The 23,896-nt window shown below is 41.1% G+C and overlaps 1 protein-coding gene across 1 annotated transcript; it reads right to left on the minus strand.

The window, feature by feature from the left end:
• Positions 1-4,957: 4,957 nt before the first annotated feature.
• LOC145557579 (uncharacterized) lies at positions 4,958-6,373 on the minus strand. Its single transcript, XM_081618753.1, has 2 exons — positions 5,417-6,373; positions 4,958-5,317 (listed from the first exon to the last, which is right to left on the minus strand). Exons 1-2 carry the CDS (start codon positions 6,371-6,373, stop codon positions 4,958-4,960), a joined length of 1,317 nt encoding a protein of 438 aa, XP_081474879.1.
• Between the last annotated feature and the right edge of the window lie 17,523 nt (positions 6,374-23,896).

The following is a 23,896-nucleotide window of genomic DNA, read 5'->3' on the forward strand; positions in this document are numbered from 1 at the left end:
CCCACACCAAGACCACCTGCAATCACAACCCGCAACTACTATAGCAACAACCTGCAGCACCTATTGCGTCTCCTATTTCGCCACCAATCCTAGCCAACTTGCAACTTGCAAGCCACCAACTCAACCGCAACAAACCCGCAAACAACCTACATCCCCTACATCACCTCGCAATTATTCACCTTCAATTAACCACCGTCACACACTCACCAACAACCTCTAACAGAGCAGCCACCAAATTAACAGCCACCGTCAGCCACCAATTAAAGCTGCCGCACTCGCAACACCACCAAACTAGAGCAGCCCGCATCTCTGCTTCAGCCACCCTAACACGCCACCTGCATCACAGATCACCCTCAATCTCCAGCCACCATTGCCCTAACCAGCACAGCAGCGATTTCCGGCCAACACTCTTCACCATTTGCATACATGGGATCTCAATTAAGGTCTAATTTGACTGAAGCTATTAGTAGCCGCGCAGCCCTGTCAGAAAGCGCACAAATGGAGTCCAAATTCAGATTCGAGGCAGTAGCATTTGCGCGACCTCTACGCGACGTCTTCGCGGGCGCGCAAATGTAGGTGCAATCACGAGCTTGTCACGTGATTTTAATGAAAATCGGATTGCAACGATTTGATGCTCTATTATAGTTGATGATGATGAACGGTGGGGATTTGATGACGATGTTTAATGATGGAGTTTGATGGTGAGTTAAGTATGGGATTATTTCCCATTGAAGCAAAATCGAAGAAGAAAGGAAATGGGTTGACGGTTTAATTTGGAGAATGGGTGGGTTTACTTTCATTTTCAATTTTTTCATTTTTTTTTATTTTCTTTCCTTATTCTTTTTATTTTCCTTTTATTTTCTTATTTCTTTTCTCTTTTATTTTCTTTTGTTTCCTCCTTAATTTCCCATTTCTTTTATTTTTACTTAGTTTTATTAGCTTGTATAAATACCCATTTTTTGGTAATTAGAAGGGGGGAATTTATTATGCTATTTTCTTAATTAGTTTTAGGAGAGATTCTCTCTCTTAGGGTTAGATTAGCCTAATCTAGAGAGAGAAAGTAGATTGTTATTCAAACTTCCTTTTTGTATTCAACTTTGCTCAAGTTTAATCTTCAATCAAGCAAGAATCCAAGTTTTCATCTTTCATTAATCCTTTCTTTAGTAATATCTTATCCTTTCCTTTAGTTTTATTTATTGTTTTATTGTTTCTTATTCTTGTTAATCTTATTACTTCATCTCGTTGTTATTGATTTCATTGATTTTAATCATGTTTTGTTTTGAGTTTCTTAAGTTTGTTTCTAGTTTTGATATTATGTTTAATCTCCCTTCTTTAGGCTAATCTTTTAGTTAGGGGAAGGGGGTGGAAGATATGAGTTGATATTGGATGAATGATGATGGTTGGATTGAACTTATTCCATAAATTGATGAAAGATAATGATTTTTAATAGCTTGAGATTATTGTTGGACTCTATTTGATGTTTTATAGTTTAAATGCATGAAAGTGATTTGAACTAGATTAAGATCATCTCTATTTTAATGATTGCATGAGAATAGTTATTAAAGTAGAGTTTTTATGGATTGTGCTTCTTTATTCTCTTGATTTGATTGTGACTAATAAGATGCATGAGAATGATCCTTATTAGTGTAGACCTCTTTCATTGATTTGCCTAGATTGCATGAGAGTGAATTATTTAGGTAGAATCTTGTGTTCTTTGGCATGTGTTTCATGATAATCATCATTATTCCCCTCTTCCTAATCATATTTGACACCCCGTATCCCTAGCGTCATTTTTCATTGGTTTTAATCATTATTTTCTTGCCTTTTTGTAGTTTTAGTGTTCTTACTCAACAAAACCAACAAAAATAATCCCCTTTTTACTCTTGCATTAGTGATTATTGATGTTGAATTAGTGTTCTTTCCTAGTGGTTCGACCCTTTACTTGTCGCTAACTAGTTTGGTGTAGGTTTAGGTATTATAAATGATAAATTTGATTAGGGTAGTAGCTTAACGACCTATATAACCCGTGATCGGGCTCTCTCAGCTGGAGGGTACACAAAAGCAAGATCGGCCAGTTATAAACTTAGACGATGACCCTGTGACCTCCCCCCATGATGCTGATGAGCCCGCTGCCAAGAAGGCCTGTACTTCCTCTAGTCTTGATCCCTTTGCCTCTCATTCTGCCAACACTGGGCTCCCTGGTTGAAATACTTATAGGATAGTTGACACTATGAATTCTAGTGAACTTAATCGCCGCGTTCACGAGTTTTTGGGCGACCCTTTCAGAACCCACTGTCTGCGACCTCTATTTCTGTCGGGGGTACCTTTCGTCCTATTGGACCCATATAATTCTTTGAGGTGCCCATTTTTGTCAACCTCCGTCCGTTGTTGTGCCCTGCTGGAGCTGAAGATACTCCTTCCCGCCCTGAGATGAATGTCATGGCTGACCAGTCTTTGTTTGTGGATGACCCCCATTAAGGTGGTACTTTGGGGTATCGCCTTACTAAGGGGGTTCGTCTCCCTGCTGACTCTACTCCCAGCTCGGTCAGCCTTTCAGAGGCTATTGCTTGTCATGACTTGTAAAAGGTTTGTTTATGCTTTTAGTCTTTACTTCTCTAGTTCTGGTTTCATTTTCTTCTTTGCTTACTCTCCTATTGATGTCTTGTCTTTTTTTTTATTCTCTTGTTTTTACTTCTTGTAGCTTGCAAGTCTGTCGCGGATTTATCCAATGCCTTGCTTACAATTGAGAAGGAGTTCCAAAATCAGGGTATGGCCCTTTCTCAGAAGAATTTTGAGGTTCAGCAGGCTCGTTCTAAGAGGGACGTCATGGTCAGTGAGGTGAATCCCCTAAGAGAGAGGGCGGAGGCCCTACAGCTTCCGCTGTGAGAAATTCTAGTCACTAAGACCAAGTTGACGAACTGCGAGGAATAGTTACAGACTTCTCAGGCCAGGGTGCAGACGTTGGAGGCGGAGATTGCTGATTTGCGAGCTCTGAGCTGGAAGCTACCAAGAGGGAGGCGCTTAGGGCCTTTGCACTATCTCATGCCTTTGCCAAGTTACTGGCTGATCGCCATGATGGAGGCTGGGAGGCCGCAACCCGTTGTGTAAGCAGTTTGTATAGCGAGGGTGAGGAATAGAAGGCTCACTTTAACACTTTGTAGACTAAAGTTGAGGCTGCTAGGGATGCTAGCATGTTCGAATTGCCTGCTGATCACCCTTGTGTTGCTAACTGCAAAGTTCGTGACCATGTCGTACTGAACTTGGAGGTTTCCTTTTGCTCTGACATTGCTGCGACCATTTTGGTGGAGACCTTGGCTGGTTGGCAATAAAGATTTTGGTGGCTGTCACCTTCCTATTCCAGCGGTTCCTCTGAGTTTCCCTCACCCAGATCTGTAGTAACTAGGTAGTTTTTGTTACTATCTTTGGGGTGTATATCCGCCAAAGATTATGTTTTTCTTGTGTCCTCTCTTAACACTTTTATCATTTCACTGCTGGGCCTGTCTAGCTTAATTTGAATTTGTGTTTTATTAACTTACTCTGCTGAATGTTTACTCTTCCCTAGTGGGCAGGGGTTCAACTTTACACATTATGACTTTACATGATGAATGTTTACTCTACCCTAGTGGGTACGGGTTCAGCCTTACAGCTATTATGACTTTACCTACTGAATGTTTACTCAGCCCTAGTGGGCAGGGGTTCAGCATTGTGTTGTATGTATTCGGTGATCTTTCTACTATTTCGCCTGTTGATTGTTTTATAGTCTGCGTGCTTGTCTGGACCTGCTGCTGGGCCAAGGTGTAGTAGTACTTAAACCTTAACGCAACAACCCCTTTGTTGTTTTCAGTGAAGCCTTGTAGGTTGGGCCTCCCGGTTCTTCTGATTCGGTTGTAGAGGGATTTCTAATTTTCTTATTCTTTGCTGTATTTAGCAGGAACTTTGATGAGCTTTGCCTTTTCTACCATGTTTACGCTAGATGCTTGTGCATTGCGTACTCTACTTAATTTTCGCAGATACTTGCTTGCATATTGACTTGTTTGTTTGATTGTTGCCTGTTTGGGCATCATTCAGTCTGCTTTGCTGAGACTTATTTATGTTAATCAGCTTTTTTGACTGCTCATTTCATGTCATTCAGCTTATTTTGCTGTGACTTGCTTGTGTCGTTCAGCTTATTTGTGCCGCGACTTATTGTTTTATGCCTCTCACTTCTCGTTGTAAGGGCTCATCATTTGCTTATCTCTTCTCCCCCTCAAAGAGGTGAGCTGGTGGGACTAAGAGGACCAAAGTGTTGTCCGCGCAGCTCATCCTTTTTTGTTTCTATTGCCATTTTCTGCTCAAGTAGAACGTGTTAGGCTTCCCCCTCAGGCGTCCCCGAGGTGGTACCCTGTTTTACTTTGAGCAGGTAAGGTGAATGTTTAGGGCGGGATGCTCTTTAGCGACCAATGTTGGTTTGCTGCACCACGATATGTTGCTTTCTGCTTTTAGCATTCACATGGGTTTTCTCCCCCCTTTTTATATTTGCATGTTAGTGCGCGTGATGCTAAAGCAAAACATAATTAAAAAAAATTACACAACATACTCCTCACGTAGAGGCTTGTATTTCATTAAATTAAAATTGCTTAAGTGCCTTAATTGACATAATATGAGATAAACAAAGTTTTTTGCAAAAATCAAAGTAAGTGTTCCAAATTCTACTCAACTTTTTGCCTTTTTAAACAAAATATTTCTTTAACACATCAGCATTGAAACTATTCCTTAAGACCTAACCTTTTTGATCTGCGAGTAGGAAAGCACCAGGCCCTACTTGTTCGTGAATGATGAAGGGGCCTTCCCAATTGGCTGACAGCTTTCCATGTTGGTTTCCTCTTCCCACTACTGCCGTCCTTTTGAGGACTTAGTCTCCTGGCAGAAGCTCTCGGTGCCGGACTCTTTTGTTGAAAGCTTTAGAAATCCTGCTCTTCTAGGCTGCAAGCTTGAGAGCTCCTTCCGACAGGAAGTCCAGCTCTTCCAGCATGCACTTTTCAGTTCCATGCTGCTCATAGTGTTGTATCCTTAGGCTGGGTATTTGTACTTCCACTATGACGATCGCATCGGCCCCGTAGGCTAGAGTGAAAGGGCCTTTTCCAGTGGATTCTTTCTCGGTGGTTCTATTTGCCCATAACACTTCTAGAACCAGATCAACCCACAAACCTTTGTGCTCCTCCAGCTTCCTCTGCAGGGCTGTTAGGATTAGCTTGTTTGTTGCTTCAACTTGGCCATTACTCTGCGGGTGGTAGACTGAGGCAGTTGCATACTCGGTGCCCATTTCCTCCAAGTAATCCTTGATGGTGTGAAAGTCGAACTAGCACCCATGGTCAAAGACTATGCACTGTGGCACCCCAAACCTTGTGATGATGTTTTTCCATATGAATGTCCTCACTTGGACTGCCTTTATATACTTAGTAGGCTCAGCCTCTATCCACTTTGTAAAATATTCTATTTCCACTATGAGGTACTTCCTGCCCGCTGACCTAGTGGTGAAGGGTCCTAATATGTCCATTACCCACTGAGCAAACGGGATCGGGCTGAGGATTGGGCTCAGATCATTTGCTGACTGGTTTATAACTAGAGAGTATTTTTGGCACTTATAACATTTTTTCACATATGCTAGTGCATCTTGCGTCAGAGTTGGCCAGTATGCACCCCTTCTGAGCACTTCTACTCCCAAGGCCTTTCCGCCGATGTGATTGGTGCATATTCCCAAATGTGGTTCTTCCATGATTTTCTCCTTCTCGCACTCTAGGATACACCTTAGCAGTGGTTTTGAGAAGCCATTTTTGTTGAGCTCCCCATTCATTACCACATACCAGTTGGCGTCCTTCTTAACTTTCTTAGCTCGCACCTCGTCATCCGGCAGCGAGCCATGAATTTGGTATGTCAGTATGTCTGTGAACCATGCTTGTTGCTGCCCGATGTAGTTCACCTGCTCCTTTTCAGCGATACTGCTCTCCTCCAGGACTTCCACCATCACTATCCTTGTAAGGCTCTGCAGGGTAGAACTGGCTAACTTTGACAACGCATCAACCTGGGAGTTTCCCGCTCTAGAGACCAAGTTTATGTGGAATTGTACTAGCAAAGCTGCCAACTCTTTTACCTTGGTTACATACTTTAGCATTTTGGATTTCCTAATCTCATATTCCCCCCTCAACTGACTGGCGACAAGCTGAGAGTCAGTCTGCAGATGTACTTTCATGGCCCCAACTGCGATGCTCATACGTAGGCCTGCTAAAGCTGCCTCGTACTCTGCCTCATTGTTTAATGCCTTGAATTTGAACTTAATGGCATACTCAAATACATTTCCCTCTGGGATGTTATTATGATCCCTACTCCGCTTCATGTTTCGGCTGATGATCCATTCACTTCCACTTTCCAGATTCCAATGTCATCTTCTTTCACCTCGTAAGAGGCTTCCACAATGAAGTCTGATAAGGCTTGCGCTTTGATAGCCGCCCTAGGTTTCACCTCGAATTCATATTCAGAGAGATCAATGGTCCACTTTAGGAGTCTTCCTGATGCATTCATTTTTTGCAAAGCTTTCTCTAGCTGGTGATTTGTGAGGATTTGAATTGTGTGCACGTCGAAGTAAGGTTTCAGCTTCCTCGCTATAGTCACTACTGTGAAGGTCAATTTCTCCACCAGTGGGTATCTCTGCTCAGCCTCGGTCAGCACATGGCTCACAAAGTATACTAGCCTCCACTATTTTTGCCTTTCCACTAGGATAACGAATGTGATTGTTTGGATTGATGCGGAGACGTACAACTGTAACTTTTCGCTCACCTTTGGGCTGATCATGGTTGGGAGCTTAGTCAAATGCTCCTTGACGCCTTCAAAAGCCTCTTTCTCTGCAGGTCCCCACTTAAATTCTCTGTTCCCCTTGAGCAGCTGGTAGAATGGTAAAGCTGTATCAGCTGACTTGCTGATAAACCGAGTCAGCGCTGCCATCCTGCCTCTTAGCCGCATGATATCCTTAATGAACTTAGGCTCAGGCAGGTTTAGAACTGCTTCTACCTTCTCCGTGTTTTCGTCTATCCCCCCCTCGCTGATCAGGAAGCCTAAGATCTTTCTGGAGCTTACCCCGAAAAAACATTTGTTCAGATTGAGCTGGTTGTTGTACTTGTTCAGGGTGGCAAATGTTTCTTTCAAATCCATTATATGCCCTGCCTGCGTGATACTCTTGACGATTGAGTCGTCAATGTACACCTCAACATTCCTACCTTTCTGGTGCATGAACGCTCTATACATTGTCTTCTGAAAAGTGGCTCCAACATTGTTAAACCCGAACGCCATGGCTATGTAATTGTACACTCCCCCGTTGGTGATAAATGCGGTTTTCTGCCGATCTGGGTTATGCAAGCTGATTTGATGATACCTTGAGAAGGCATCCGTGAAACTTAGTAGAGCATGCCCGCTGGTTGAGGCTACCAGCTGGTCGATCCGCGGCAGCGGGTAGCAGTCGTTTGGGCATGCTTTGTTGAAATCTGTGAAATCAACGTATATCCTCCACTGGCCATTTGCCTCCTTTACCATGAACACATTAGCTAGCCACTCTAGATAATCGCAGGGCTCAATGAATCCCGCTTCTAAAAGTTTCTCCACTTCCTCCTAGATTGCCTGATTTTTCTCCATGGAGAAGCTTCGTTTTTTTTGCCTGACTGGCTTAACATCTTCCTTCACATTCAGCTTGTGGACCATGACTGCAGGTTCAATTCTGGGCATCTCATCTGCTGAGAATGAAAAGATATCCTTATTCGTCCTTAGCAATTCTATGAGGTGCACTCTCACTCGTGGGTCAATGTCTTTTCCGACTTTCACTATTCTTGAAGGATCACCTTCTGTGAGCTCGATAGTAACATGTTACCCGTTGGGAAGTGGTCTAGCTATCTCTTCTTTTAGGGGTTCGAAGTTTTTCATGGCTAATTTCTGCTCATCCTTCAACCTGTAGTACTCTCCGCATTTCCTCTTCCTTGACTTTTTCTAAGCCTGCTCAGCGGACCTTTGCTTTGAGACCGGCTACTGCTTGGTCCTATTGGGCTGCTTTAGGGCAGTTATGTAGCATTTTTGAGCTGTTTTCTGGCTTCCCATGAGCTTTGCCAATCTCCCTTCATTGGTAGTGTAAGCCATGGCCAGATGATAGGCGAACACCACCCCACCGATCTTGTGGATGAGCGGCCTACCCATGATCACATTACAAGGTGAAAGAGAGTCTATAATTAGGAACTCTGCTCGAACATCGCTTTTTTTTTTTTACCTTTCCCCTACTCGGACTGAAAGCTCAATTATGCCTTTGAGAGTCAGCCCAGACCCATTAAACCCGGTGACTTCATAACTCACCCTTTTTAGGTCCTTGTCTAGCTTCAGCTCTTTTAACGCTGATGTATATGATGTTGGCTGAGCTGCCCCAATTTTTCAGCATTCGGTCCACCTCCCAGTTCCCAATTCTCATCGTCACCACAAGAGGATCATCATGAGGATAGATTATGCCCTCCTGGTCATACTCGTCAAATGTAAGTCGCGGCTGCGGGGTAAAAGGTAGTCATCTCCGCTTTTCATTGTAATTTATCTGATGTGTCATTGCTCGCAGGTATGCCCGCGCTTTGTTCACAATTCCTCCATGTAAGAGTCCCCCGCTGATCACACACACCTTACCCTCTGGCTTGCTATCTCTATCCCTGTCCTCAGCGGGACCCCGGTGACCACCCCTGCGGTAACAACCTGCCCTGTCTTCCTCTCTTTTTCTGAAGGAATCGGAGTGTTGTTGGAACTAATTCAAATATCCCCTTCTAATAAGGTCTTATATGTTATCCTTCAGGTGCATGCACTCGTCATTGGTGTGGCCGTGATCTCTGTTGAAATCGCACCACTCGCTGGGGTCACGGTTCCTATTAACCATCTTTGGGGGCCTTTGCCATTTATCATCAAATTTTTTCACGCTGAAGATGTGAGAACTCGAGTGAGTGAGTGGAGTGTACTGATCAAACCTTCCGGGTCTTCCCCCCTTTTTTGGGTCTGACCTTCTCACCCCTACAGCTTTGTCTGCCTCCCTATGACCTTGCTCAGCTTTACTGGGCAGGTCGACCCTAGCTACATTTTCAATCCGGGTGACCTCTGCCCGCATAACTAGGTCGCTTGGCGTTTTCCTACTCAGCATTGCTCTGTCATTCTCATCTGCTATGATGAACTCGTGCACTTTGCCTAGCGTTTTGAGGCTCTTACTCCCCATATACGCTCTGAATGGCGAGCTTGGTAGCAGACCGCTATGCATTGCCAGCAGCGCTACCTCCTGGCTCATGTTTGGGATGGTTGTTGCCTCCTTGTTGAATCTGGTGATAAATTCCCTCAGGGGTTCGTCCTTCCCCTAAACTAGTGACATCAACTCAGTTGTCATCTAAGTTCGGTCTACCAAGGTGACAAAATGCTCCATAAACATCCTTTTCAGCTTATTATACGAGTACACAAAATCTTTTGGAATGGCTCCATTCCACTCCGCTTCCAACCCCTCCAAAGTTGGCGGGAATGCTTTGCACCAGACTGAGTCTGTCATGGTGTAAAGCACCATGTGGTTCTCAAATGATGAAATATGGTTCTTAGGTGTTGTAGTTCCGTTATACCTGCAGCTTGGCATTTTTATCTTCTCCATCGGCTCCTCCAGAATCTCCCGGCAAAATGGGTATCATCTGGAATAACCTTGATCCGTGCTTGCTTCTCCCTATCAAGACTCGCTCCCCGCTCAGAGGCTGGCAAACTGCTGCGGGCGACTCGTTTCTCCGGGCTGCCCTTAACCTTGGCTATTTTCTCCACGCTCCATTCTCGGTTCAGATTCCGAGCTTCTAATTCCCAAACCTTCTTCCTCAGCTGGATGAGCTCCTTCTGCTCTAGAGTGAAGGTGGTGGGTGCTGCCTTCATCATCGCTGGTTTCGTAGCTGCTGCTACTGGTGACGAGCTCGTTTCCTTACCAAAGTTAGTAAGGACTACCGTCATCGCTACCAACTACTCTTTACTGCACTTGGAGAGGTTTTGTAGAATGGTTGGCATGTTTACGATCTGCGGTTTTTTGGTTATGGGTGTTGCAATAATGGGTTCATTGCTCGCTCCTGTCAATTCCATTCCGTACTTGAAAATGGAACTAGATCCTACCGGATCGACTGGTTTCGTCGTTGCTTTAGTTGAAGTGGGCGTTAATCCAGTAGGATTGAACTTTTGTGAGATAGTAAATTTGGGTTTCTCAATAGATCCTTTTTTATCAAGGATTACTGGTGGTGTTTTTTATGGTGCTTGGTTGGCGTCGCTGGCCTTAGGTACGACTGTTTGCACGACTTCCTCCCCGGCCATGGTGGTTTATCAACTAGTCCCTTACTCATTTGGTGAACCTCAAGTTAGATGATCCCACCCCTCCTTCTTGCGCCAATTGTTCCAAGTGCGGATCCAAGGGTTCTGCTGGGTGAGCTGGGTCCCGTTCAGAACCTACACAAAGCAACACACGTGAACTGCCCTTGGGGGTTGCTCGAGGAACCCCCTCTGATGCTTAAGGTAGCGAGTGTTTAGAGAGAGAAAGTGTACTTAGAGAGATGAAGAGAGTGTAATAACATGTGTGTCTAACCTCTTTTCCATTGTACTTTGATCTTTATTTATAGGTGTACGATCTTCTTTGTGGAGAGTTCGGCCTGGTCAGCTCTGTAGGCTGACTCTATTGGGCTGTTGAGCCCATCTTAGCTGCTCTCTCGGCAATGACCGCACACCCTTGGAGTTGGACGATAGTTCAGCGGGAGCTATCTTATACAAGAATCATGATTAAATTAAATAGCACAGGTACAAGCGTCATTAAGCCGGATGCATGTCAGATGTATTTTAGACACCCAAATGTGTCTCCCAAAAACCAAACCCGGTGATGAATACCTTTCATGTCATTTGATTATTGAACAAAACGAAAGTGTGAAAATTCTTGTGATGAGGATGTTTTTATTAAATTATCTCTTCTTTCTGTTGTTGAAAATATTTCTTTTCTCACCCTATTTATGAAAAACGTGCATTCCAGTTTATTTGGTCCTTGATATGGGTCCAATAATAGTGTAGTTGGATGGGGCTTGAAAAACACCTTTCCAACGATATATTATAAGACCAATTTCGATGAATATTTAGGAAGTTATGGCCAAAGTACTAAACTGGGCCCAAACCGGATTTTACCTACGACCCAATGATCATGTGGAGGGTCCAAAGATTTTATCCTATTACTAAACTAAGTAAGATTTATTAGAAGCTTCTATGAGTTTCTAAAAGATGTTAATTATCCTTTTTGAAAAGATAAAATCAAAGAGTTTTAAATTCAATACAACATTCCTTTTTTAAATCCTAATTCTATTTGAATTTAATGATGTTCAAAGACAGTCAAATATTATTTTCGTGCCTCATAATATTTATCCAAATTTTATATGGTTGGACAGATCTTGAAATTATCTTTCCAACTATATATTATAATGTTAATTCCAAGCTATAACGAAAAAGATATGAATGGAATACGAAACTCTATTCGAAACTGACATCCTTCCACTATTTCGGCCATATCTTTTTATCTACAAAAGATTTAAATCTATTCTAATTGGGTTGACAAGTAGACTTAAATATCTTTCAAACGCCATAATATATGCCTTTTTTAGACTTCTGGATCAAAAGATATGACAAAAACAAAATCCGCAAAAACTGTCTTGCACCGCCTGGCAACGAGCTCTATCATTGGCGACAGGAGTGTGTTTTTTTCCTTTTCAAAATCTGATTCTTTTCTATCAATTCCAGACTATTTTCTTATAAATAGGGTCCCTAGACCTCCGTTTTTTGAATAACTAGAATTCTCCAATTCTTCTCTCTGTCTAAGCTAAAGCTTATTCTCTTTCTCCCTCTTTCTAGCCTAGCCTTTTAGAAACACAATTCCTCACACATTAGCACTAGACAGACCTAGCCAAGTTTGAAGTTGCCTTTGCCCTAGACGTGAAAGGTTTGAAATTTCTAAGGGTTTATTGGTCCCAAATCTCTATTTCAATTATTTAATTTAATTGTTTTAATTTATATTTTCCTTGAAGTTACTAACGTGTGTATTTTGTTATTATAAAGAGATACGAGGCATCGAAGTAAGTACTTTAATTGTTTTATTGATATTGATATAGAAATCATGTTTAGATTGTTATTTTAATTCCTAGTTTCTGTTTATGCCAAATTTCGTCCAAGGACAACCTCAGGATGGTACGTACGACAACTAGAGTATTGACTGTAAACATGTAAATGAAAGCAATAAAGGACAAGGTGATTTGGTGACGCAGAAAACCCAAATGCGGGAAAAACTGCAGGTGGGTGCAAGACCACCGATTTAGTATGAACTGATGATTACAAAGTGTTTAATAGCTATGAAAGCTAAAGAATGTGTGTTAGTTTCCTCTAATAAATATAATTGCTAACCTATTTATACTAGAATAATTTAAGCTACTTAACCTAGCTAGAGAGTCGTTGGAAGCAGCCTAACGTTCTCTTAGAAATTCGGGAGCCGTTACTTGACTTCGTCTTGAGTCTATCACTTCGCTGAAAATAACGCTTGAGGAAGAATCTTTTTGAAATAGATAAATAAAGTTGCTTGATAAGGATATCTTCAAGACTAGGTCAATCCGTGCACGGGTTCTGACTTCCTCGAAGGTCATGCAAGGATACTTTGTTAATTCTTTGTAAAGCTCAGAGTCGTCCGTCAATCCCCTCTTGAAATCTTCGATGGCTGTATGGACGTCGTAACCTTTGATGCCGATCATTTCTTTGTTGAATATGCTGAAGTACGACCTAATAGATTCACCATTTGTTTGCACGACGCGATAGGGATCGCTTGTCTGCTTTTCAACTGTCATTGAATTTTCTATAGAATTTATTACACAAAGTTTGGAAATTAGAAATAGAACCACATTTAATATCACACATCCATTCAAGGGTAGGCCCTGTAAGGGTAGCTTCGGAAGATTTGCAGAGGACTAGCTTGAGCAGGTTGCGGGGAATGGAATACTGCTACATTCTCTGCTTGTAATGGTTGACATGCTCTAGCGGGCAGGTGCTTCCATCATAGAGCGACGCTGGGGGAGGAATGTTGAGCCTTCTAGGGATATCAGCCACTGCAATCTCTTCGATGAACAACGACGCTGCGAAACCATCTGGCTCTTCAGTCACGGTTGGGACAGGCGCTCCTAGCACCCTCTTCAGCAGGCGGATCTTACTTAACCTGTGGACTATTGGATTTAGCTCTTCCTCGCCTTCCTGGTAATGGGATTGCTCGTCTTCATCTTTCCCTTCACCACTTGACTCGCCTTTGGAGTCCAAATCCATCATGACAGGGGTGTCTCCTACGTTGCAACAGCGGCGAGGGATGTTGCTGCGGACGAAGTCCAATTCCTCCCTGAGGGTCTCTGCGGTCTTCTGACTCTCCTCAGTGATCCTTGCGATTTCTGCCTTCTGCTGCTCGAGCTCTTCTTGAGTCTTGCAAATTCACTCCATGAGCTGATCGATTGTTAGGATTTCTCCAGATGAACCCATGGCGACGGAATGACATGTTAAGAGAAAAAGGTTGTTTTTGGAGTTTTTTTAGGGACAATCTAGTCGTTGGCCCCACGGTGGGCGGCAATTTGTTTGTGCCAAATTTCGTCCAAGGACGACCTAAGGCTGGGACGTACGACGGCTAGAGTATTGACTGTAAAAATGTAAATGAAAGCAATAAAGGACAAGATGATTTGGTGACGCAGAAAACCCAAATGCGGGAAAAACTGCGGGTGGGTGCAAGACCACCGATTTAGTATGAACTGATGATTACAAAGTGTTTAAGAGCTATAAAAGCTAAAGAATGTGCGTTAGTTGCCTGTAATCGATAAAATTGCTTAGCTATTTATACTAGAATAATTTAAGCTACTTAACCTAGCAAGAGTGTCGTTATAAGCAGCCCAACGTTCTCCTAGAAATTCGGGAGTCGTTGCTTAACATCGTCTTGAGTCTATCACTTCACTGAAGATAATGCTTGAGGATGGATCTTTTTGAAACAGATAAATAAAGTTGCTTGATAAGGATATCTTCAGGACTTGGTCAATCCGTGCTTCAAGGAAAATCATTTATGCTTTGCTTCTTGTCGTCCTTTATGGTCGTGCGATCTGACGTGCGTCGGGAGGAGCCTGAAAAATTGTCCATAACGGTATCATGTTAGAATGTCTTGATTGCTTCCTAGTGTCATTTTTAGGGCAATGAATAAGTTTCTTACATCAATTAGGATATCTATGATTCTTCCTATTTTCTTTCTTAATAGCATGTTAGTATCATGAGCATGTTAGTATCATGTTAGGGTTAAAGCTTTGATCTTTACTATTTAGTAACATGCTAGGGGTTGTCATTAATCTTGTTAGTATCATGCCTAGGATCTTGCTATTATTATGTTTTAACGTGATTATTGTAATTATGAATACTATTATTTTAATTATTATTATCATAATTGTTATTATTATAATTATTATGTTGCTTGATGTTATTGTTATTGCTTGATCACATCTTTTATGCATTTTTAAAGGGAATTTGTATTTGAAATCACGCTAAATAAGATAATTAATAATCTTGTTTGGACTAATATAATTATAATTCAAGTGATCCCCAATAATAGATTTGTTTGTGCATTAATATTCAACCAACATAAATTAAACAGGTTTAGGGTAGACCTATTGATTGCATGTTAGTCAGAAAGCACACATAAATATGAGTAGAATAAAGTAGAGGCCTATTATTAGAGCAGGTTCTTTCTCTTTTAGATTGGATTTGTACCTTCATCCCCGAACTTCCAGTCTTGGTTCCAGACCTATTGGAGTTAACGATCTCCTGGATCGTTAAGGGGTTTAACCTTTCACCCTGTGAACGGTTTACAAGTTCCTATAACTTCCTAGAGACTCTTTTGCTCGAGCTTCCTTCCCTTTGGATGCCACCATACTTAAGTGTATGATCATAATGGGGTTCAAGTTTGGAGTGATGCTAGAAATATTCCCTACAATTTTTTGGCAACTCTGCTGGGAAGGATTCCTATTTTAATTCTTAAACTTTATTTATGCTATGATTTAGAATGAGTGGATGAGACTCGAAAAGTTCTAATTATTTCATGTGTGTAGTTTTGATTAACATTATTGTCATATGCATAAAAAAAGGTTCTCATTAGAAAGACCATCCGTGATGAGTAAAAAACATAGGATTTTTACACGTTCTTTGGACACCAAGTTTTTCCAATACCGAGCCAGAACTCTGCCTTCTTGTTTTGAATGGTTCTAGCACTGTTGGCTTGATTCTACTTCCTGATTGAGTTTTTCTCTTTTTTCTGAAACCCATATGTGGTATACATATGGACATAACTGACAAAAATGACGAAAAGTCGGTACCCTTCACTCATGACAAAAATGACTGAAAATTTTTGGTCTTGCATTTTTAATTGCTTGTGTCAGTGCACACACTCACTCAAGACACACACAATCACAGGTCATACACATGTCATGTCATGTCAAGTCAAACTTGGTCAAGTCAGTTGGTCAAGTAAATCACAATATATACGAGTCCCTTGGAAAATTTTATTTTGCAGGTCTCATCTACAGCCCACGTCCGGGGACAAGCGGACCATTTACATCCCACGTCCGGGGCAATCGGACCATTTACAGCCCAGGTTCGGGGATAAGCGGACCATTTACAACCCACGTCCGGGGACAAACGGACCATCTACAGCCCACGTTCGGGGACAAGCGGACCATCTACAGTCCACGTTCGGGGACAAGCGGACCATCTACAGCCCACGTCCGGGGACAAGAGGACCATCTACAGCCCACGTCCGGGGACAAGCGGACCATCTACAGCCCACGTTCGGGGACAAGCGAACCAACTACAGCCCACGTTCGGGGACAATCGAACCACCATCATTTCACGACGCAAGGTTTTCGATACACAAAGACTTGCAATCTCATCATTTGTCAACTTTCCTCAAGCATGGAAAGTATTATCCGGTGGATTTCTTCAAGCATAGAAAACCGCCAAATTCAGATATCGGCTTTCCTCAAGCATGGAAAGTATCATCTAGTAGATTTATTCAAGCATAGAAAACTACCAAACTCGTCGGTTGGCTTTCCTCAGGCATGGAAAGCATTTCAACAAACGTCATTCGGTGGATTCCTTCAAGCATAGGAAGCTACAAAGCTCATTTGCCACCGATACACTAGTGTTAGATAAGCATTCTATCCCTTTACTCTTTTATCTGTAGAACTAACATTTTTCTGCAGGTACCGGCGTATACAGAGTGATTTAGGATCACAAAACGTCTTAAATCATTCTTCGTCCCTATCGACTACTTTGACTATCGTTTTCAAAACTGACGTTTCTACAAACTCAGTCAAAGTGGGGGCTTCTGTAGACACCTAAAAATGTCTCCCCAAAACCAAACCCGATGATGAACACCTTTCACCGATATTATTGGTCCGGTTGAGTAATTAATCTTTGGAGTGCTTAAAGTTCATGTTCTATCCAATATATTTCATGAACCAATCCAATTTCTAGCTCATTTCCCTAAAACCATAACCTATTTTCCGCTTTTCGTGTCCACATTGCAAAACCGAGATAAACTGATTTTATGGCTATATAATTTTGATCCAATTATTATTTTGTTGTATAGGCCTTGAAATAATATTTCCAACCATATATCATAATCCCAATTTCGAGCTATAACGAAAAAGATATGAGCAAAACACTAAACTCGGCCCAAAACCGACACCATTCCACTAAAACGGCCATATCTTAAAATCTACAAATTATGTTGTCCTGGTTCTAATTTTGTTGTAAATTAGACTTGATAATATTTCCAATGATATATTATATGCCTTATTCCGAGTTACGGATCAAAAGTTATTGCAATTATAAAAACGCGTAAAAAACTGGAATCGTCGCGCAGGCATCAAAACCACCGTGTCACGGGGAAAAGTGACGTGGCACGAGGCCTGGTACCGTGACACGAGAATTCTCAACGTGTCACGGTGCATCGTGACATGGGAGTTCTCGTGCTTATTTCCGCGTACTTTTCACGTGAAAATTCCCCGCGTCACGAGAGAAGATGACGTGGCACGGGGTATGGTACCGTGACACGGGATTTTTCACTGTGTCACGGTGCTTTCCCGTGTCTTTTCCGAGTTTCTTTTCCATGCGCGTAAGAATCTTGATGCAAAAACTCCAGTGTGTCACGACATGTCTTCCCGTGTCACGGTGCACATCCCGTGACACGGGATTGCTCCGTGTTTTCTCCGCGTAATCCCTAAACGCGTTTTCACTTCCCGTAACCTAATTATTTCCCGCGTCACTCAGTTTTCCCTCGTGTCACGGGATTTTCTCCCGTCTGACGATGCCTTCCCCCGTCTGACGGTGCCTGGCACCGTGACACGGTGTTCTCTGCCATGTTGCGGTGTTATTTTATAGGGATTTTATCTTTTTAGGGTTCCGTGTGTTCCCTTTGCTCATTTTCCCTATAAAAAGGACCCTCCTTTCTGCAGTTCGGGGCATAAAATCATTTTCTCTTCCTCTCTTTTACACCAACAATCATTCTTCTCTCTCTCTCCCATATTCTAAGCCTTAAACCTATATTCCTAATTACAACATTCTTCCCCTAAAGCACTCCAAGGAGTCCATACAACACCCTAGGTTCCGTCCTTAAACCAAGGCGTGAAAAGTACAAATAACCGAGGGTTTGGATCAAATCAAATCTACATTTATTTAATTTAATTTCCATTTGATTTATATTTTTATTGAAGTTACTAACAATTTATTCATGATGTAGCAATTTAAAGGAACGCGCGGAATGTGAGTTATTATTATCATGATTAGGTTTATTTATTATTCGATTTGACTAATGATATTATTGTTAAATTGCTTCCAATATTAATGTTTGTTTTATTATATTTATTGATCACCATATTTCATGTTAAAGGGAATATGTAATTGAAAATCACGCCTAATAAGATAATTTGGACAACTGTTTAGGTTCCTTTTTAATCTTGTTGTTTAATCAAGTGATCAAAAATATTTTAGAATAATGTGTTGCATTAATATTAAACCAATTTAGCATACTAATAGTTTGGAGCAAATAGAATATTTTGTTTTCATGCCTTTGAGATCGCATGAATCACTTTTCACTATAAGAATCGAGTAGAGGCTAATACGGGCGAATGTGACTCCATGACTCACTTCGTACCATCATCCCCGATCCTCCTTTCGTGGTTCCGAACCATATGGAGTTAGTAATATCATGGATTATGAATGGGGTGTAACCTTCACCGGTCAATCGTTGTTGCCTTCGCTGTCCCTTATCGTGGTTGCCTTTCTATGATCCGTGAACGGTTTACAAGTTCCTTAAAAACTTGTTGGCAGCACCCTACTTTTCTTTGTCCCTAATCGTAATGTCAATTCTCACTTCCTATGAGTGTCAAGCATATCCACAACATGCTTTTAATGCAGGCGCACTTCATTTCTTCAACCTACAATAACCCTCAGAGAATTCATGCTCCATCTACCCAATCGAACACTCCTGGCAACGAAGGGTACATCCAAGAATGTTGAATTCACAAAACAACGGAAGCGAGTTTAACTCCCGCGGTCCCATCCACACTCGCCAACCCTTCAAAAGGTAAGGCTTCCACGCGGTGCATCCAGACTCATAACCATGGACCCTCTTTGATCAACCCTTATCCTTGAACTTTAGAGAACTAGAGCCATGGTTAGATTGCAAACTCGTTGCATCATATTGTAACTACTTGACTACTTGTGCATCTCTTAGTAGAGCATACCAATTATGTGGCTAAAGTAACCGTTTGGTTTAACTTGTGATCATAAATATGCATAAATAAACTAACCAATGACTAAAGGACTTTGCTTAATTAATTGATTATTTAATTTGAGCTAATAAATATGTCTAAAATCGAGTCATAGTTCCTTTAAGTCAACCCGGATTTTTATTCTCGTATACTACACAAACGTCAACTTTTTTTGGTCATAGCTGGAGTTCTAGAAAGATTTATGAGTCATACATTCTATGGATCTGTAGCCCCGAGTTTAATCTTTAATTTGGCGTTGGTTTCATCCCAATCAGAGTCACAGAGCAAAATTTATGACTAAAATACTACAACCTGTCCATGTACATGAGGTCTTAACTTAGTCTTTGTTCAAGTCTAGTCACATGGTCATGACACAAGTCTTAACATGTCACCTACACTCACTACTCTTAGCACACACTTTGTATATGTCATTATGACCATGTCTTAGGTTCATGCATGAGTCGTTTTCCATCATTCGAGTGGGGGGTCCAATTTATTCTCATTATCTTCCACATTCTCTTCCATGTTAAATAGAGCTTGAGTCAAAATAAATAATGAAAACTTATCCCTAATTTCCCTTTCCATAGTACTTGGTTAAGGAGAGAAGGGCGATTAATCAAGGACAACACCTTTGTTCAAGTTCAACTTTTTCATAAACCAGTCAGCCGAAAAAGAAAAGCTAAGAAGATAATGGCAAGTCAAGAAGAAGTCAATGAGCTTAAGAATCAAATGGCTAATGTGACTGAGGTGTTGAAGGCTTTAACCCTTCAAATCAATTACCCTGTGAAACAAAAACAAATGGAGCTCATGCAAGAAATCTTGAGCAAAATATCCAATGACTATAGATTCCAAGGCATTAGCTCACAAGGGGTCTCAGTGGACAAGGAGCTTCTTCCACAGAAGTTCAATGCCAATGACATCCCTAAGTTCCAGCCAAATAATAATCCTTACTTTCACTTAAGGGCCTTCAAAACTGTAATGAACATTAAAGGGATTTATAAGAATATTTTTCAATCTTTATTTTCAATGTCCTTAGAAACCGTTTGTCAATATTGGTTCTTTTCTCTTGATAAACAGAAAACCTCTACTTGGGATGGAATAAAAAATGCTTTCATTGACAGATATAAGTGTAATATTCAAGTCGAAACCGACTATAGACAACTTGAGATGCTAAGACAAAAAGATAATGAAGGCTTTACATTTTTCTTTAATAAGTATAGGGATACTATTGAGGTGCCCACCGAAAAAGAATTTGTAAGGATGTTTATCAAGAATCTCCAAGAGAAGTATTCAAAGCATTTAAAATATCAACATGATTTGAATACTTTCAAGGCCGTCTATGACATCGGTATTGAAATTGAAGATGACCTCGCAAAGCAAAAAGCTACTAACAATAGTAACAACAATGGCTGGAAAGGAAAGAAGAACGATAATCCTTCTTCTTCCGAAAACGCCCACTCTAGTAACAATGTTAGTACCTTTGACCATAATGGTGTCTTAGCTATGGATAATCAAGGATCTAAAAAGAAACCCAAAAGAGAGTTCACACCCATTGAAATGACCTATGATGTTGCTTTCGATCGTCTTTATGATCGAGGATTAATCAAACCTATTAGCCCTATCGAGGATCCAACGCCAGAAAAGCGATCTTTAAGATGGGATCCCAATTCTTATTGCAAGTACCATCAAGGAAATGGTCACACCACGGATGAATGCTACAGGTTTCAAAATCTCATTCAAGATCTCATAGAAGCAAACAAGATCCCATTGCCTCTAGTTAGAAAGAAGACTGGGTGATGATAAAACAAAATATACAAGACGGGCTTCAACGACATAATTTTGTGACCTCTTTTTCTACTTTTCTTATATTCTTCCTTTCCCCAATAAGTCTAGCATATGAATCTTTTTATTTTCCTTAGCTTTACTTTGTAGGTTTTTTATTTTTCCCTTTTATTAAAATGAGCATTTATTTCCTTGCATACGATCATCGTGTTACATCGCTTTTTCTTAAAAAAAATAAAATAAAAATACAATAAAATAAAATGGCGAACTAATCACAAGGTATACCAATGATTTGAGGCACCCCTTGTATCCACATCATATCACCTTTCACCTTTCAAATATGCAATCCTTTCTTGATAAACCACTTTGAGCCTCATCTAATTATAGACCTTTCTTTCTTCAACCCACATCTACTAAACCCTGGGATGGGATGGTATGTAACCTATGCAATTTTTAAAGAACAAAATCTTGAGTGAATCTAAAGATTAAAATAGTAAAAACAATAAAAGTGTACAAAAGGGAAAGTGCTCCAATGTCTTTGACATGAACATGTCTTTGACATGAACACGTCTCAGATTGCGTCTCTTATCAAGTGCTTGGTATCGTGCCTGAGAAACATGAATGCCAAGTGAGTGATAGACCGCATGATCGGGATTGCCCACACTTATAAAAAAAGATTCAAATAAAAAAAATGCAAAAGCAAAAAAAAAAAAAAAAAAAAAAAAAAAAAAGAGACCAAAAATATAAAAGAGAATTCAAAAAGAGAAAAATCAAGCATAAAAATACAAGGATTCAAATGCAAGGTTGCACACCTTGGGGGCTTATCTAGGGTCTTGAGCCTTTATCCCTTTCTTCTTCAAATCTTTAGCCTAACCAAGTTATAACCTTTAAAAGACCTCTTTGAGGTATACACACACTTGTGCGAGGTTCGGCTAGAGCTACGTTCGGCCTGATTCCTAACGGATTCGTACAAAACCTCACATCGAGGTGCGGCCGTAATAAAAATGCATTCATATTTACGTTCATAATTGATCATATTTAGGAACTTCCAATGCTCACCCATTTTCATTTAGAGCTAGACTTGGGGACTTGATCCTTACATTATCAGTCTACCCACCCTAAGAGTCATCACCATTTAACTCTTTTCAATAATATTTTCCCACAAATTTAGCCCTTGCTACCTAACTTTAGTGTCACTCACACATCACAAATACATGACCAAATACACTTCCCTTAGGAACCCTTTGTCATAAAATCTTAACACAACGTTGAAACATGCCTTGTCATATCAACATCAATCGTCATTGAATCACGAAGTATGAAGTACTTAGCCTCCGCGCTTAAGTTACCTAAATATATACTTTCATTATCAAGTCAATTAGGATAGTCTAAAATGGTACAACCCATGCACTATGAGAAACAACGGATTAAGCTCATTCAACATGCACCTTCAAAAACTTCACTTCTTCTTTTTGCGTCTTTCTTTTTCAGGAGAAAGTCGGTACCCTCCAAAAAAATGACGAATTTTTTTTATTTTTCTGAGTCAACACTCTGCACACACGAGTCAACCTCGAGTCAGTCAATCACAGTGAGTCAAGTTTATACCTTGAGTCAGGTCAAGTCAATGAGTCAAGCAACACTAAGTCTTAGGTCAACCCTAAAGAAATATAAGAAAAATTCTGTAGTCAAAAAATATAAATGCAGGTACATTCCAGTGAGCAAGAACATTCCCGAATTTTTTATTAAAAAGTCGCAAATGAAAACCTGACTCCAGCGTCAGGCGACAAGGCTGTCGCCTGGCGATAGAGCGAGGACGCGGCGACAACAATTTCTAGCGTGCGCCGAAGAAGTGATGAGATACATGGCCCCATATTGGATTATACAGACCTCTTACAGCAATTTTGGGTTCCTTGGTACGCCAGTTAGCCCCTATAAGCAAATTGACATGATTAGTAGTCGGCTCGATTACAATCACAGTAAGTGATTAACCTGACAACGATCGTCTCTGTAGACACCCAAATGTGTCTCCCCAAAACCAAACCTAGTCATGAATACCTTTCATGTCATTTGATTATCGAACATAGCGAAAGTGTGAAAAGTCTAGTGATGAGGATGTTTGTGTTAAAATATCTCAGCTTCCTTTTTTTGAAAATATTTTTTTTCTTACTCTATTTATGAAAAACGTGCATTCCAGTTTAGTTTGAAAGGAATAATGTCCTTCGAACAAGCGTATTATTCTGATAGTGGGTTTAGAATTATTAAAAAGCTAATATATTCAGTAAGGTCAAGTGATCGGAATGCCTGGGTGGAGGCCGCTTCCGATCAGCAATATTAATGCATAATTAATATTACAGCTTAATCTTGAGTGAATCCTTCGGGTCACACCCAATCAGTTAAAAAACCGAAGCGACGAATTAATTTGGAAGGAATTAATGAGTCGACCAAGTAATATTTATTTAGACGTCGGAAATTCGAGCTTAGAGCGTCAGAAGTCGAGTCGAAAATAATAAAAGACAAGACGTGCAAAAAGTAATAAATCAACAAAATTCCCAAAATACCCCTAGCATCGGAACACCGAGTGCTAGGGGGTATAGCCAAGCTAGCAGCCCGCACCAAGTGTGGGGCTTGCTATCAAGCTGCGGCTAGCAGCCCGCACCTAGTGCGTGGCATGCTAGCATGATGTAGCTAGCAGCCTGCACCAAGTGCGTGGCATGCGAGCAGCAGCCCTCGACAGCAGCAGGCCGCAAGCATGTGCTTGAGTGTGTTGGCCGAGAGAGCTAGCAGTAGTAGCCCGCATTTTGGTGCGGGGCTAGTTGGGGTATGCCACGGGTAATGGGGCGGGTAGTGACGAGTGGAAAACTAGGTCGTTATCTAATTTTCCCTCGGTCAAACTAAATTTATAAACACTTAACAAACCTAAATACGAGTATAGAGGCAAGTCAAGGGTCGAACTCAAAGGAACGGTAATGTTCAAGCACTTTCAATTATGCGCCTAAGCTAGGTCGAAGACGAAGGTAAGAGAGAATACTAACAACTAACAAAACAAGTAACCAAGGAAATAAAACACTAGGAACGGGGATCAACATGTAATCATGTCAATTGCAACAACTTGGGAAGAGCATGCCAATCAAAGGTTGTGAGGACTAAATGATAAGAGCAATCAATTGGAATCAAAGAGCTATCTCCTAATTGTTAAGCTA

Source organism: Chenopodium album, chromosome 9 (assembly GCF_948465745.1).
Source record: "Chenopodium album chromosome 9, dcCheAlbu1.1, whole genome shotgun sequence".
In the NCBI taxonomy this organism is placed as follows: Eukaryota; Viridiplantae; Streptophyta; class Magnoliopsida; order Caryophyllales; family Amaranthaceae; genus Chenopodium; species Chenopodium album.

Coding starts and splice junctions, on each gene's coding strand:
- LOC145557579 (XM_081618753.1), bottom strand. CDS start 6,373: ATGAAGCGGAGTAGGGATCATAATAACATCCCAGAGGGAAATGTATTT. Junction 5,318..5,416: donor AGTATATAAAGGCAGTCCAA/GTGAGGACATTC, acceptor CACACCATCAAG/GATTACTTGGAGGAAATGGG.